We start from the raw sequence: 16,400 nt of genomic DNA, 5'->3' as shown, positions 1-16,400 counted from the left end.
AGCGCTGAGTACGTTGAAGGTTATTCAGAGAGTACAGAGGGTTATATCTGCATTATATCTCGTGTAACCTCCTGTAACTTACCTCTACCTACCAGAACTATAGAATTGCGAAACTTATTTGGAGGTTACAGGGGTATATAAGGCGAATATAACCCCCCAATATCCTTTGAATAACCTCTGATGAGCGTTTTTTCTTGCCAAACTCCCGACGTAGCTCTACGTGCAACTTACGTTATTCTTGAGTTATTTTCAGGTTATTTCTGAGTTATTTTCAATAATACCGAAATAACCCAGAAATAACCCGCGATCTTTATTTTTGGATTATTTATGGATTATTTCGGTATTATTAAAAATAACCTGAAAATAACTCACAAATAACTTGGTCCGCTACGTACGCGCTGCATACGTCTTACGTACGCAAATATTTTCGCTATAAACTGAAAGAGATCATAGGAACAAAATTATAAATAAAGCAGGATTCAAAACTGGTCTCTGAATAAGATAAAATTCATGAGGATTCAAAAGCATTTAAAAAAAAAAATCCTTTGGATTGTAACACAGATTCAAAACAAGACAACAGACAGAAAGACAGAAGGGAACTAATAATAATAAAATCATGAAGAACAGACACTAAAACTCACTGAGACGCGCCTAACCATTTTGAGAAGTTCTCAAACTCAGTATAATCACTATCCGATATCATCGTCTTGTACCATGCGCTACCTGCAGCCTTCACCTTTGCAGCTTCCTCCTGTGCCCAAAATTCAAATATATTTACATATCAAAATAAAAAATTTGGGGCATTTTACATACATACCACCACCCAATTCTCATGCATAAAAAAAGGTGGTATATATGTAAAAAAAAAAAGGAGAATTAGGTGTTAGATATGTAATTGCATGGGAATTGAGTGGAATGAAGATATGCATGCAAAATCTTCTAAAAAATTTGTAAACAATCAGAGTTTAAGAAATAAAACACTCATGGGGAGATGGAACCTCAGAAACTAATGAAATATATGTTTTGACAATCGAGCTAGCAAATGAGACTTAATTATAGAGAACTATATCATAAAAGAGCTATAGTTTGAACAAATGAAGGGTACAATTTAATATAACCGACTTGTGAGCTAACTCGAGTTCGGCTTCATAATTGTCTTGTCAAGGTTGAGCCAGCCCTAGCCTCATTACAGATTTTCAGTTCAAAAAACCATTTGAAAAGAATAAACATCAATATAAAGGGAAGTTTACAGGACATACCCACACAATTCTTATGCATTCATGTACCTGACACCTAAGGTTTGATATTTACGTTCATAACAAGTTAGTATTAAAAAAATCTATGCATGAAAAGGTGTATTTCACACATTAGAAATGGTGGAATATTTTCTGTCAGTGTTATTAAAATCATGTTTCATGAGCAAAACAAAGTGAAGCGCGTGACATTTGCTTCGCTTTGCTGAGGCTCGTTTAGAAGCATTGAAGTTAATTTGCAGGTTCTTTTTTTTGCAATTTAAGTTTTTAATTACTGCAATAAACTAATATAAACTGTTTGAAATTATAATTTTCAAGTTTTCCCTCAATAATTGCCTTCAAGTTATATATTGTACCACATTTTCTTCTATGTTATATCAACTTTTGAAGTCATACTTTATGTTTTATAATTGTTAATGAATGTATTTATATATTAATAGTTTTGTATAGCCTATCAGCAATTTAGTTAATAAAAGCGCCGATTAGCTTTGGCCTTTGCTCTTTAAAGGAAAAAAAAAGTAGTGTGTATCACCTTGCACTTTGATAACACTGTTCTATGTGATGTCAAATATTTGAGTGTTATATATATAAATATAAAAGTTTAGTGTTAGAAATGTAAATACATAAGAACTGTGGAATATATGTAAATGCTCCACATATAAAATATACCTAAAATCTATGAGAATTTAAGAATATGTGGTCAAATAGCATCATTTTCTTATGAACACTTTTCCCTTTCTTTCATCATTAGGGAATTCAAATTCATTCCTTTTTTTCTCTATTTTGATTCATGTGGGGAGAAAAAAAAAAGGCCAATACTCGGCTACAAAGTTTCTTTTGTGCACTATCAGAGATTATATAAAATATACCTAAAATCTATGAGAATTTAAGACAATGTGGTCAAATAGCATCATTTTCTTATGAAGACTTTTCCCTTTCTTTCATCATAAGGGAATTCAAATTCATTCCCTTTTTTCTTTATTTTTATTCATGTGGGGAGAAAAAAAAAGCCAATACTCCGCTACAAAGTTTCTTTTGTGCACTATCAGAGATTCTTTTTCTTAATCTTAATAGGAGTTCTAGGTATAGGTTTCTATGGCATTGATTGATAAAAGGTAGCTTTTGCCATTGATTGAAGCGACAAAAGCTAGTTGCCAGAGGTGAAGCGATCTTCCAAGCCAGGAAGGAGGTTTTTTTCCTAAAGTGTAAACTACCACAAAATGAATGAAATGAAGAAAGAAGGCCGAAGCATTAAAAGGACTAAAGGGGCATGGAGGGTCGATTACAAGACTACAACTAAGTGCAAAGTCAATAATTATATTTAAGAATTATAATGTATGTTACGTATGACTTAGTAAACCTTACAAGGATCAATTAAAAGTTCCAATTTATAACTAGTAATATTCTATCAACAAAAAAATTGCTACAAAGAGATTATTATTTTAAATAGCATAATAAATTGCTAAGTAGATATTAATGGAAATGTTCTCTTACACCAATCATAATTAAATTAATCTAAGTTTGAAACAAGTTAAATACATACAATAAGATTTAACATTCATATAATTATCACTGAAATATTATTTGAGTTAACTAACTTGAATTTTGAAATAAAAATCCAAACAATTTCCCTGGATGCAACCCAATCTAACATTTATCATAACATATGCTTTTCAAAATTCAAATAACTAAAATTTGCAAAATTTGAATTTACAGTATCAACCAAATCCTACTTGCAGTTAAACAGCCCTGAAAGCTAATGAATAAAGATCATAACACCTTATGCCATCAAATAGTTAGAGAAAAAATCAACTACATTGAGCTATCATAATTTTAACGAGCAAAGATTATAAGAATAATAATAATAATAAAAATAAAAATAATAAAATTAACACATTTTCATACCGTCTGCACATATTAAGGTATACTGAATACAGAAAGAAAAAAAATGTATTTGCTTATCAACCTAAATAGTGTTTCCAAGATATTAAAGTTTAGCAAGCAATCATCAAATTAGTGTGAAATGATGAAATAAATTTTATCAAAATGCTAATTCATCTTTGAAAGGTGAAAAGAACAGATTGCAATGAGAATAACATGTACAGCAAAATCAACTAACTAGTATAAAACAATTAACATTTTACCTTAGTGAGTGTGCTCCTCTTCTTGCCGAGCTTCTCTTGTTTAGCCTTCACCCTCTGCTTCTCAGCAAGCAGAGCCATCCTCTTTGCCGTTTTAGCATAAGGATTCAACTTCAGCATGGTGTCCAAATTCTTCAATGGGTTCTTCTTCAATGTCTTTCTCTTCACATCCTTATTAATTGGCTTAACAATAGACTGCACTTCATCAGAATTAATAATCCTACCAAGATCTGCGTTAATCATTTTTGGCCTCGGAAGCACATAACCCTTCTTCAGCTCTGACGGAATCTCAAAGGTTCCAAACACCTTATCCAGCTTCTCAAATGCCGATTTAGTCCAAACAATGAACCTCCCAAGATGACCACCAGGAGCCAGCTTCAAAATATTCAAACGATCAACATGAGCAACATCAACACCAGGGAGATTCCTGAATGCCTTGACAATCTTAGACCCCTCTGTTCCATACACGATCAATGGACCCTTGCGAGAGATATAACGCCGGTTACGCATCTTTCCCTTTCCAGGACGGATCCCGAGCGAATCCTTAGCTTTCTCCGCATCCGCATAAGCTCCAACCTGCCAACTTAATCAATGATTGATATAAACGTTGATCCCGGTAATTAGCTTGTATCAGAGCTGAGAAATTCTATAATTCCAATCACAACCATTGTCTTAATTAACATTCATCATCTAAGCTAATGATAAACCACTAGATTAGCTGGTCAAAACAGAGCAAGTGAGAAAGCGAAGTAAATAAAACCTGCTTAAGAATCTTGATCGCCGATGAAGTTTTCTCAATAGATTCAACCGAATCAGAGAGAACAAGAGGGATCTCAGGAACAGACTCGATCCGATGCCCGCGAGCGAGCACGAGAGACGGCACAGCACTAGCCGCGAGCGCAGACACAACAGCATAACGACGCTGCTTAATATTAACGCGACGGTGCCATCGACGCCAGATCTTGGTCGGGCCGAACATCCGGCCGCCGCGGCACATGTTGCCGAACGCTCCTTGGCCGGCACGATGGGTTCCGCCACCGGGAACGCGAGGAATACGGGATACTGCGCGACCGGTACCCCACGACTCGGCGGAGGTCTGATGGCCGGCACGCTTTGAGACGGCGTAGGGCTGACGCTTATTGCGGGAGAGGTTATCGTGTACGAAGCGAACGATGTCGGGTCGGATCACGGCGCGGAGAACGTCCGGAAGGTGTATTGAGGCGGCCGCGTTGTCGTCGACGGCCATGTCGCCTTCGAGAGACTGGACGGAGACCAGAGGTCGAGCAATGGGTTTTGAGGCGGCCATCGGGAAGAGTTGGGGATGAGCGAGGGTTGAGAGTGAAGGGAGATAGATATTTATAGGTGGGGCGAATTAGGGTTTAAAACTTAAGAGGCAAATACATAGTATAGTCCACCTTAAACTTGTTATTTACAAATCTATCATTCTCTTTTTAGGATTATTGATGTTGCTCAAAAATCAAGATTTACATACATACTACACAATTATCATGTATTTACATTTCTAGCAACTAAATTTTAAAGCGCATTTAAATTTTAAAAATTAAGAAAATAATATGTTTAATGTGATATAAAAGATTTAGGTGATATAAATATAAATATAAAAGATTAGATGATGTAAATAAGAATTGGGTGATATGTATGTAAATGGATCGTATATCAATATATAGTTTTAGGTTTATTAAAAGTCGATTGTTTAATTTTTTTATTAAAACTTATCATTAACACAATATTGAAGAGTAAATTTCTGTAATTTTTATTCATGGAATGGACTCTATATATATAGGAATGGTGGTTTGTACATTACATTTTGTACCCTTATCGTACGTAAATATGAAAAGAGCATTTTTAGTCGATACATGAATATGACTCAGGGGGCCATAGATATAACTGAGTGGTCATTAGGTCGAGCGACCATTTTTTTTTAGAATTGATTTTATCTACTCTGGAGCTGAATGATCAACTTTTTTCATGTGAGTTAGAGGGCGCTGGATTAATCCGCATTAAAAAGATCAGATAGATTCTTTCAAGGATGATTTAATTGTTATCGGTCTGGAAGCGCCGTCCTCTCAATACACGAGCTGACTAGTTGAGTGGATGGTCTTGAGATTCTTTGATGGGTCTGTTCATGCTTAGACATTTTCAGTGTACAAATACTTTGAAAATTTATATGATTCAATTTAAAAATAATTTATAAATAAATAGAGGTTCACTCATATACATATATTTTAAGTATATAATATATTAAAATAATTTATTAGGGAACCAATTTCATATGTATACATTCACTCATTTGTAAATTTGATTATTTGAATGTTTGGTCTCTCCTTGACTCAAGACTGATAGATCAAATTGATTATTGATTAATAATGAATGAAAATGTTCAAAATTCATATATATATATATATATATATATATATATATATATATTGAATTTATTTATTTTTTTAATTTTGTCCCTCAGAAATCAAAATTCATAATAAAAACTCACTCATATTTTTCATTTTTATCAAATTCATAATGAATGATCATGGCACACATAAATTTGTGGGTTTGTTATAAAAAAGACTTGCCTGACTATTGTGTAAATAGCAACGTTGTGAGTAGGGCTGTCAAAACAGCTAATTGTTCGCGAACAGCTCGTGTTCGGCTTGCTAAGAAGCTCCTGCTCGACTCGTTTGCTAAGTTAACGAGCTGAACACGAACAACACGAACTAATATTTATTCATTTGTGTTCGGCTCGTTTTGACTTGAAATATTACTAATCAATTATATATATATATATAATCAATTAAAAATATTAATAAAGAAAATTGAATAAAAATTATTAAATTAGATTCAAATGATGTTTTAAATCTTACCTCAATTATTAATATCTTATGACTACCTGATTAGGGTTGTCAAAATGACTCTTTGTTCGTGAATGACTCATATTCAGCTCGCTAAACAAATTAGTCAAACACGAACACATTTTTTGAGCTCGAAATATAAATGAGCCGAACACGAGCTCGCTTACACCCCTAGTTGTGAGTGCTACTATGTAATTATCTTTATAATATAAACTTCAAGGTGTGCCAATAAAAAGGAAGAAATAGGTTGATTTATATAATAAAATACACTTAATTTTATATATCATAACAGCATAATAATAACATGATATGATTTACTATTCTTATAAAGAGGCATTTACATACAATGCTTGACCAATTACATCTATAACACCAAAACATTCATATTTTACATGCATACCACTCACCATCACATCCTAAAAAATGAAATACATCTTTCCATAGATTTATGACACCAAAATGTTATAAATGTAAATATCAAATTTTGGGTGCGATATATGTAAAAAAATTGTATGATATGCATGCAAAATTCCATATTGTAAAACATTAGGAATTAGCTGAAATATGTTGTTACATAAATTTCCTACCAGCACTCAGGCCACAAAAGCAAATTACAGTTTACACCGAAGGGATAGGGAAAAATAGAGCAAGCGACAACAAATGCAATTTCAAATGAACAATAATTCCTTATTCATCTCTTCCACTCAAAATCTTAAATATATTTCAAGCAATATTTACTTGCAGGAAGCTCCAATGAAATTTTTCTAAATTTGATATAATGGAAAGATCTGAAGCTGCCTCGAATCTTCATCATGTCATTCCTCGGCGTTAGCTCGGTTCGGGAGCGGCCAGTTTGAAGCTCCGCATCCACTCGCAGAAGCTCGGATCGTCGGTGTGGAAGAAACTCGCCTTCAATCTCGCTCTTTGAGCGGTGGATAATGAGCGGAGTTGAGCGAATCTCGCCTCCTGGAATGAGACAATAATTTGAAGTATTAGTCTTGACTCGTGAGGTGGCTCGAATTCATTGAATAAAGCTCGTTAATTGAGTTCGAGCTCGAGCACAACTCGGCTCAATTACACTCCTAAGTCCATATGTTCAAGAATTCAACCATACCTGCTCATAGGGAGGATCTTTATGAGCCGGAATTAGACGAGATACGAAGTATCGAGCTTGTGAGCTTCCCTCCTGGAATAAGGAAAATAAAAATAAGGCGAATGACACATGCGAAGTTGAATACAGGGGCATTTACATACGACACCATTCTCGTAAATTTCCCCATCTAACAAGTAGACATTCATGTTAAGGAACATACCACTCAAATCTTTAACATCACACAAAAAATACCACTATCTCTAAGTTTTTAAAGTGAAATGTACATTTTCTTGCATAAGTTTATGACGTTAACGTGCGATAAAGTGTAAATAACAAATTTTGGGCGTTCATATGTAAATTCATAAGAACTTTGTGGGTATGTATGAAAATTTACCATTACACTTTGGCAGAAGAATTCAGCTTCCCTATGACAACCTATGATCCTTAATTTAACCTCATTCAAGCAATCTTATCTTTCATTAAAGAACCAAACAAAACAGACAGCACTTCATAAAAAAAATGAAATACTGTCAAAATAAGTCTCCACTCCACGAATCAAAAGTAACACAATTTAATGACATATTTACCAAACTTGTGGGACTTCTTAATTTTTTCAATCTTTATTGGCGCTTTAGGCTTATATTTCACTTTTAAAAAGTGACAATAGTGTTATTTTTTATGTGATATTAAAAATTTGAGCGCTATATGTGTAAATATAAAAAGTTTAGGGGTGAGATATGTAAATATATTAGAATTGCGTGCTATGTATGTAAATGCTCCTATAAAATATTAGGTGTCTCGAGAACTTTTTTCTCCTATGTGAATGTTGCAGCTACAAATATACGTGAATCCTTGATAAGCTGTTAGACGAGCTCACAACGCCTTCCGCTAAATAAGTTGAAAAATTATGTAAGGCGCAAGACTAAAAGGTCAATTTAATTATTTATTAGTAATTATTCTGGGTATAAATAGGGCATGATATATTTAGGGCTAGGCCATGTGTTATTGTTGTTTAGAATCTTAGGGTTAGAGTTTGGGAGAATTCTGCCTCTCGAATTATAAGTGTTTATCTTTTATGTATTCGAAATTGTATCATTTTGATATCGTACTGTCAGAATATAATATATTATTTCTGCACTAATTTCTGCAGAAACTTGTCTCGCTCGTATCAAATTGGGGTTGTTCTCATCCATGGAGGGGAGATTTAATTGTATGGAACTACAAGCATGCAGATGTTGAACTTTTGCATACTTGTAGTTCCATTTTGATTTGGTATTGAACCTCGTGATACAATCGCGATTCAAGCTAGCCTGGAAGCCAACGAAAGGATCGTGTTGTACAGGATCTATCGCATTGCATATTGAATCGCGATGTACAAAATCGAAGCATAGAGTTTTGATATTTTTGAATCACAAGCCATGTAGGATCGTGGCACCGCCTTCATGACTACATCTCACGATACAGTCATGATTCGAGCTAGCGGGGAAGACAATGATGACATCACGGTGTACAAAAGTTCCACCTTCGTGATAAAAAATCGTCTTGGGAGTAATGACGACCAAGAAAGTAAATACTTTTGGGAAAAATTAAAGAGAGAGGTAGGCCAAATCAAATTTGAAATAGAAGAGTGTTTCTCGTCCATGAAGTGTGGTTCTTGTCCATGGAGAGGAGATTCACGACATTGGAAGAAAAAATGAAAAAGATCGCCGAGTTCCAGACAAGCAGAATTCTGCCTCTCGAATTATAAGTGTTTATCTTTTATGTATTCGAAATTGTATCATTTTGATATCGTACTGTCAGAATATAATATATTATTTCTGCACTAATTTCTGCAGAAACTTGTCTCGCTCGTATCAAATTGGGGTTGTTCTCATCCATGGAGGGGAGATTTAATTGTATGGAACTACAAGCATGCAGATGTTGAACTTTTGCATACTTGTAGTTCCATTTTGATTTGGTATTGAACCTCGTGATACAATCGCGATTCAAGCTAGCCTGGAAGCCAACGAAAGGATCGTGTTGTACAGGATCTATCGCATTGCATATTGAATCGCGATGTACAAAATCGAAGCATAGAGTTTTGATATTTTTGAATCACAAGCCATGTAGGATCGTGGCACCGCCTTCATGACTACATCTCACGATACAGTCATGATTCGAGCTAGCGGGGAAGACAATGATGACATCACGGTGTACAAAAGTTCCACCTTCGTGATAAAAAATCGTCTTGGGAGTAATGACGACCAAGAAAGTAAATACTTTTGGGAAAAATTAAAGAGAGAGGTAGGCCAAATCAAATTTGAAATAGAAGAGTGTTTCTCGGCTTGTTGCAGGATCGAGCGACGACATCTGGAGTAGATGCGGGTGCTAACAATCAAAAGAATTCGCGTGGCATCAGGGCAGCGTTGCAGCCTTAGGCGGATATGGAGCCACAAGATCGAGTGAAGGAATCGGGAGCGGACTTGAGCGACAATATTTGGAAGGAATTACAATGTATCCAAAGATAGCTGAACATGCGGCGGAAAGCCAAACGAAACGACAAGCAATTTGAGGTGCAGAAGATCGATTTGAAAGATGTTGGCCTAGAACAGTGAACCACGGTGGGTGGCACGTCAGTCGAGGGCTGCATCCAACTGCGCAGTGCTTTTTGATACGACGACCTTCCGGGTGAAAGGAATACGGGTGAGCTAGGCTTTTGGAGTAAGGGTAATCAATACGGGAAGAAAGTCCAAACCCCGCTTTATAGGCGGAACAAAATTTGGTGATGAAAGTGGAGAGAAGACTCAAACATAAGGAAGTTGAAAATGTCGATCTTTGAAGAAAATGATGACTATAGTTGAGTTTATTGCATGAAGAGATACTTTGATGTTAATGGACTGATTGAGGAAGAAAAATTGATGATAGAGGGCTTGTGTTTGAAATGGAAAGCTCTACCATTGTATCAATAGAGAATACAATGTCAGCCAATCAAAACATGAGAAGATATTAAGGATCGATTGTTGTAGAGTTTTAGAACCACACGAGAAGGAGATTTACATGAGTTGTTTTTGCATTGGTCCAGGAAAAGTACTTAATGGATTATAAGAAGAAATCTAAGCTGTTATCCAACCGTTAGAGAGGGATATTCGAAATTGTGTTTGAAGTAAATTTCATAAAGGGGCTGAAGCCAAAGATTCAAACAACACTTGGTCAGCTGAGATGGTGAGGATTAGGAGAAACTATAGAATTAGTGCAATTGCTTGAAGATAAAAATGTAAAGGAACGGGCTAATAGAAGCAACACAAGTGAAGCGCTATACCGAAATGCCACAACCACGATGATATCAAAAATTCAAACAATAAGATTCCAAAGGGAGGTAGCATGGGACAAGAATAATGAGTTATGACCGGAGATGACATTCAAACACCTTATAGAGATAGATATTCAGGAGAAGCAAGCCAAGGGATTGTGCTTTCGGTTCAAAACTTACAAATTCTCATAATGTGCAATGATGAGGCAGGGGATGAAAAAATAGAGGAGATTGTGGAGCAGGAGGGGGAACACCCTCATTTGGATGTGGTAGAAGTCTCATTCGGAGACAAATTTGAGAGTAGGATGTAATGGTGTTGCTATATAGTGGGGACATGTGGGAAGAGCAAAAGAGTTTGTAAAGGAGCGATTTTAACAATACAAGATAATCAAGTGACGGAGAATTTTCTTCTCTTAGATTTAGGGAGCACTGATGTGACATTAGGTATGAAATGATTGCAGTCCTTAGAGGAGACTAAGCTGAATTGAAAACTCCTAATAAGAGAGTTCAAAGAGGGAGACAAGATGGTGGTGCTTCGTGGTGAGCCTAGTTTGTACAAGACTTTAGTGACACTCAAGATCACATTTAAGGCAATACAAAATGCAAGGTTGGGATTATTGATCGAGTTACAAAACATACAAGAGACACATGACACAGAGTTGTAGGGATTGATGCTTCGATCCAACAACTACAACAATTTGTAGAATTTCTTTAAGTGCCATGCAGTTTGTCACTTCGGAGGAAATGCAAACATGTAATAACCCTAAGATCAGGAGTTTCTCCCATCAGTGTGCGCACCTACTGCTACCCCTAGGGTTTCAATCAAGAGTGTGCGCACCTACTGGTACCCCTAGGGTTTCAATCAAGTGCTAACAAGGCCGGTTGAATCTTATGGTAGAAGAGGCAATCAAATTTAAGAGATGGAGCTTAAGCTTCACATAGGTTTAAAAGACCCGTTGACAACACTTTGCAATGATCCAAAAACTAACATTACTGTGATAGGAACTTAATAAGTTTTTCATAGAAGTAAGGGCAACTATATATTTATTTTAATAACACTAAGCACCTCAACTCAAATGCATGAATGATAAACACCTATAATTTGAGAGGTGGACGATTTCTCCCAACCCTCACCCTAAAACCTACAATTCAAAAGGTAGACAATTTATTTCAAACCCTAGTCCGAAGACACAAGTCAACAATCTCATCACATACTTAACCTTAAGGATAATAAGCCTTATTTATACCAAACAATAATAACTAGTATAACAACAACAATAACAAAGCCTTAATCCCACTACGTGGGGTCGGCCACATGAATCCTTTTCCTCCATTGTGTCCTATTTAGTGTCATATCATGAGTTCTAGTAAATCAAGATCATTTTTTATACAATAAGCCCAAGTCTTCCTAGGTCTACCTCTGCCTTTCTTAACATAAGTTGAATCTAAAACATCTACTCTCCTAAACAGATCATCAGATGGTCGACGTTTAATGTGACCAAACCATCTAAGAGGAATTTCTCTAATTTTGTCCGTCACATGAGCTACACCAACCCTATCACAGATAGAGCTGTTAAAAAAGCTCGTTGTTCGTGAACTATTCGTGTTTGGTTTGCCAAGGAGATCGTGTGCGATTCGTTCGATAAGCAAACGAGACAAACACAAACAATTTTTTTTCGTTCGGTTTGTTAAACGAACCAAACACGAACAGTGACGCGTTCATTCGTGTTCGAATCATTTTTGTTCGTATTTATCAAATTTTAAAAATTAAATTCTATAAATTATAATATATAATAAATTAATAATAATAATATATCAATAAATTGTATTAGTAATATAAATATTATATATTTATATAATATAAGTTATATAATTAATATATTATTTATATATATTAATATATTCAAACTAAATTGTAAAAAGTAAAAAGCCTAAACCCTACCCCACATTACTGTTCGCTTGTTTGACACTTCGGCTTCCCTTTCGGCATTTCCCCTCTCGAAAACTTTCGGCCGACTCTCCTCTTCATCTCAAACCCGCGAAAAGCTTTGTCTCGTCGAGAGCTTAGGGTTGAATATTTGTGTTCGTTCTCTAATCTCTACTTCTATTTGTCTTCCATAGAGTATATTTGTCCTCGGCGGGTCGATGTTGGATTGATTACTCGGTATTCTTGCTTCATATTTTTCTTAGTGGATGTCTTAGATTTGTCTTAGACGATAATTTTAGGAAATACAATACAAGGATGATAGTAGAAAATGGGATATTTTTGCATCTTACAGATGAAGAGTGGATGAATACAATGTCAACACATTTTATTATGAACTGGGTTGATAGTGTGAAGCATGTTTTTGAATATCTTACAGAAAAGAACTCCTAGGTCTCATTTCAAGTCTCAGGAGACCTCACTTATATGGTACTACAAGCATGCATATTTTGAATTTGGAAAAATTCAAGCAAAGGACACGCTACAACATCTAGGGACATGTCTAATATCTAATGTAGTTATTGACGTCATCCAAGGCAGTCGATCGGTTGAAGTTAGTTTAGTGGGAGTTACTAAGGGCACAACAATTGATCGAATATTGAGAGAAATTGTGCATAGCAAGAACATGGTTACACCAATAGATTATGTTTTATGCATAAGAAACTTCCTAGGAGAGGATAAGGATATGGAAGTTCTCCGAAAGCCACTCGAGTCCTAAGGGGTGTGTTAGCAATCAACAAGGGGGAAAGAAATGCATATTAAATGGAAAAGATTGCCAGATTATGACACCACGTGGGAGCTATACGACTTGATCCAACAATAGTTTGCTCACTTCTACCTTGAGGGTAAAGTTTCCTTTTAGGAAAGGAGTAATGTTAGCTCCCACAATATAATTTGAAGACATGTTAAGTGCAAAACTAAAAGGGCAATTTACTTATTTATTGGTTATTATTGTGGGGTATAAATAGGGCTTAATATATTTAGAATTATGTTATGTGTGATTTTATCTTAAATCTTAGGGTTAGGGTTTAGGAGAGATCGCTTACCCCGTGTTTAACTTTTATGTATCCGGGATTGTACTATTTTGATGAAATAGAATCTATTATCTATGCCCTAATTTTTACGAAAACTTGTCTTGTTCCTATCATCTGCATGAAAGACTTGGGAGCAAATAGATACACACATAACACTCAATTCTAATGAATTTACTTCTCTAGCACCTCTACTTTAATTTTTACATATATATGTCACCTTACCTATGCATTAAAGAGTGAGTTTCACTTTTTGAAAGTTAAAATTGTGATATTTTTGATGTGATAAGAAATATTTGAGCAGTGTAAATGCAAAAAGTAAATTTAGGTGTTCGATATAAAAATATATAATTAAGTGGTAATTCGCCATCAACAAATTTTCATCATTCGACACAGATATCGATGAGTGGCATGAATCTTGAAAAAATTATTTTAGCAAGAAATATTCAAATTTCAAATAAAAATCATCCAGAACTCCGATCTCAACAAACTTACGAACAAACTGACTAACTCGACAAGATGAATGCAATGACACAAACATTGCCCAATCCGAGCCAAATTAAGCCTAGATCGAGCCATTAAACCATTTTTTGAAGCTTTTGGTGCCCAATTGGAAGGTAACAACGTGGTGTCATAATCTGGCAATCATGATGATCTACGAACGTCATCGCAGCTGTTCACTACGACTTATATGTAAAATTGAAGTGTCTCATCTTGTTTACTTTTCTTTTATTTGTGTGTGTGTTGGATCTTTGTTCAACGCTAAGATGCTAAATTATTAATCTACTTCCGTGGGCCTTTTGACACGCATCAGGTGATATGTAAGTAATTGCCCATGAATAAGATTATTTCCAATGTACTTAAAAATAACAAAATCGGAACAAATGAATTGTTGTCTGCCACGGAACATTTAATATAGGAGGAAACGAGATGGAAGATGCAAATGTGAATAATTCATTCATACTTTGACTTATAGAAAAAGCAAAAGCATGAATCATAACAAAAAAAGTCCAATTAAGCTCAAAATACGCGATGGAGTCGTGGAGAGACCAATAACAACAAACCTTTATCCCACTAAGTGGGTTCGGTTACATGAATCCTTTTTCTCCATTACGACCTATTGAGTGTCATATTTTTATTTAACTCTAATAAATTAAGATTATTTTTTATAAAATATGCTCAAGTTTTTCAAGGTCTACCTCTGTCTTTCTTAACATAAGTCGAATCTAAAACATCTACTCTCCTAATATAGACCATCTAAGAAGAGTCTCTCTGACACCAACCCTATCAAGGATATATTCATTTCACATTGTCTCTAAGCATAAAGCCACTCATCCACCCAAGCATTCTCATCTCGGCAACACTTAGTTTTATGCATGTCTTTTAAAGGCCAACATTCAACGTCATAGAGCATTTCAGGTCTCACCACCATCTTATTAAATTTTCTTTTAAGTCTAAGCAGTGCTTTTCTATCACACAATAGAGCCAAAGCATCCCTCCACTTCAATCAACCAACTTGAATTCTACTAATAACATTCCCATCTATATCACCATCACTTTGAACAATAGATCTAAGGTATCTAAAGCGTTCACACCTTTTAATATGGTTCTACCTTCTTCGTTAATCACTCCAAAATCGTAGCCACTATGAATATTTTTAAAATCTTCTACCACACCAACATGTTCATTTAAATCTCTTCCAATAAATATTCTTTCTTCAAGAGATATCATTTGTATTAAGTCTTCTAGGTCACTCCAGAATTGTTCTTTATAACATATATTTAAACCTACTTGAGGAGCATAAGCACTTATAATATTAAAAATCATAGTATCAACAGTAATCTTAAGTGTTATAATCCTATCTCCAATTCTATTAATTTTTACAACATTATCTATCAAACTCTTATTTATAATTCTAACTACACCATTTCTAGTGCGAGTCTTACCTGAATACTAAAGTTTAAAACCTAAATTATTAATCAACTTAGCATTTTCTCAAACTCATTTAGTTTCTTGAATACATAAGATATTTATCTTTCTATTAATCAAAATATCAATTAATTCCATTAATTTACCTGTAAGAGTACTTATATTTCAAGATTTTATTCTAATATTAGTTCAATGGACTAACTTCTTTACTCGCATTCATCCGTAATGTGGGAACCCTTGCTTATTTGACACTACACCAGGGCGCCAGTGTAGCGGCCCTTGCACACTTTTCACTGTACTCAGGTCATACAATATGTCGCTTCCAGGGGACACCTTAACATTTACACAAATGATCAAAATGATTCATGTCATGATTTTTCACTTTATGTTGGTTGTTGACTACCTAACACAACCCCTACTTTTCAGCTTCTACATATGTACCACACAATTCTTATGTATTTATATATCTAACACCTGAAGTTTGATATTTATATTTATGACACTTCGGTGTTATAAATATGTGCATGAAACAATGTATTTCATTATTAAAAAGTTAGTAATAATAGTATTTTCGATGTGATATTATAGGTCTTAAGTGGTATGCACTTAAATATCAAAGTTTAGGTGTTAGATATATAAAAATATAAGAATTATGCGGTATCTATGCAAATGACCCAAGAAAGAAAATCGAAGCAAGCAAAATATAATTACTTTGAAAGAAAGAATTCTAGGAGCCGGGAAACGTTGTTCGCTTAGCTCTTCAGCCAAAGTTCGACAAGCTGCTAAGGCCGCTGCACTTTTCCCTTCGTCCGC

General features: G+C 35.0%; 2 protein-coding genes across 2 annotated transcripts in view; both read right to left on the bottom strand.

Moving 5' to 3' along the window:
- Window positions 1-497: 497 nt before the first annotated feature.
- On the bottom strand, window positions 498-4,748 carry LOC110022535 (60S ribosomal protein L4-1-like). Its single transcript, XM_020721527.1, has 3 exons — window positions 4,155-4,748; window positions 3,398-3,970; window positions 498-751 (listed from the first exon to the last, which is right to left on the bottom strand). The coding sequence occupies exons 1-3, from the start codon at window positions 4,698-4,700 to the stop codon at window positions 638-640; spliced, it is 1,233 nt and encodes a 410-aa protein (XP_020577186.1). The 5' UTR covers window positions 4,701-4,748; the 3' UTR covers window positions 498-637.
- Window positions 4,749-7,089: 2,341 nt separating this feature from the next.
- The window catches only part of LOC110022538 (protein transport protein SEC23), a gene marked incomplete in the record, with an annotated part of 19,705 nt that continues 10,394 nt past the window's right edge, over window positions 7,090-16,400 (bottom strand). The window contains 3 exon segments of the mRNA XM_020721530.1: window positions 7,090-7,227; window positions 7,376-7,447; window positions 16,299-16,400. Of these exon segments, the coding sequence (XP_020577189.1) occupies window positions 7,090-7,227; window positions 7,376-7,447; window positions 16,299-16,400 (312 nt within the window).

This window comes from Phalaenopsis equestris, unplaced genomic scaffold (genome assembly GCF_001263595.1).
Source record: "Phalaenopsis equestris unplaced genomic scaffold, ASM126359v1 Scaffold000196, whole genome shotgun sequence".
Taxonomy (NCBI): Eukaryota; Viridiplantae; Streptophyta; class Magnoliopsida; order Asparagales; family Orchidaceae; genus Phalaenopsis; species Phalaenopsis equestris.
This window is presented reverse-complemented; position numbering and strand designations above follow the sequence as displayed.

Bases quoted from the DNA above. Each gene is read 5' to 3' on its own strand.
- LOC110022535 (XM_020721527.1), bottom strand. From the start codon at position 4,700: ATGGCCGCCTCAAAACCCATTGCTCGACCTCTGGTCTCCGTCCAGTCT. The intron at 3,971-4,154 runs GTTTTATTTACT...TTAAGTTGGCAG, and splicing joins CGATCAAGATTCTTAAGCAG to GTTGGAGCTTATGCGGATGC. The intron at 752-3,397 runs GTAAAATGTTAA...TTTTGGGCACAG, and splicing joins AGAGGAGCACACTCACTAAG to GAGGAAGCTGCAAAGGTGAA.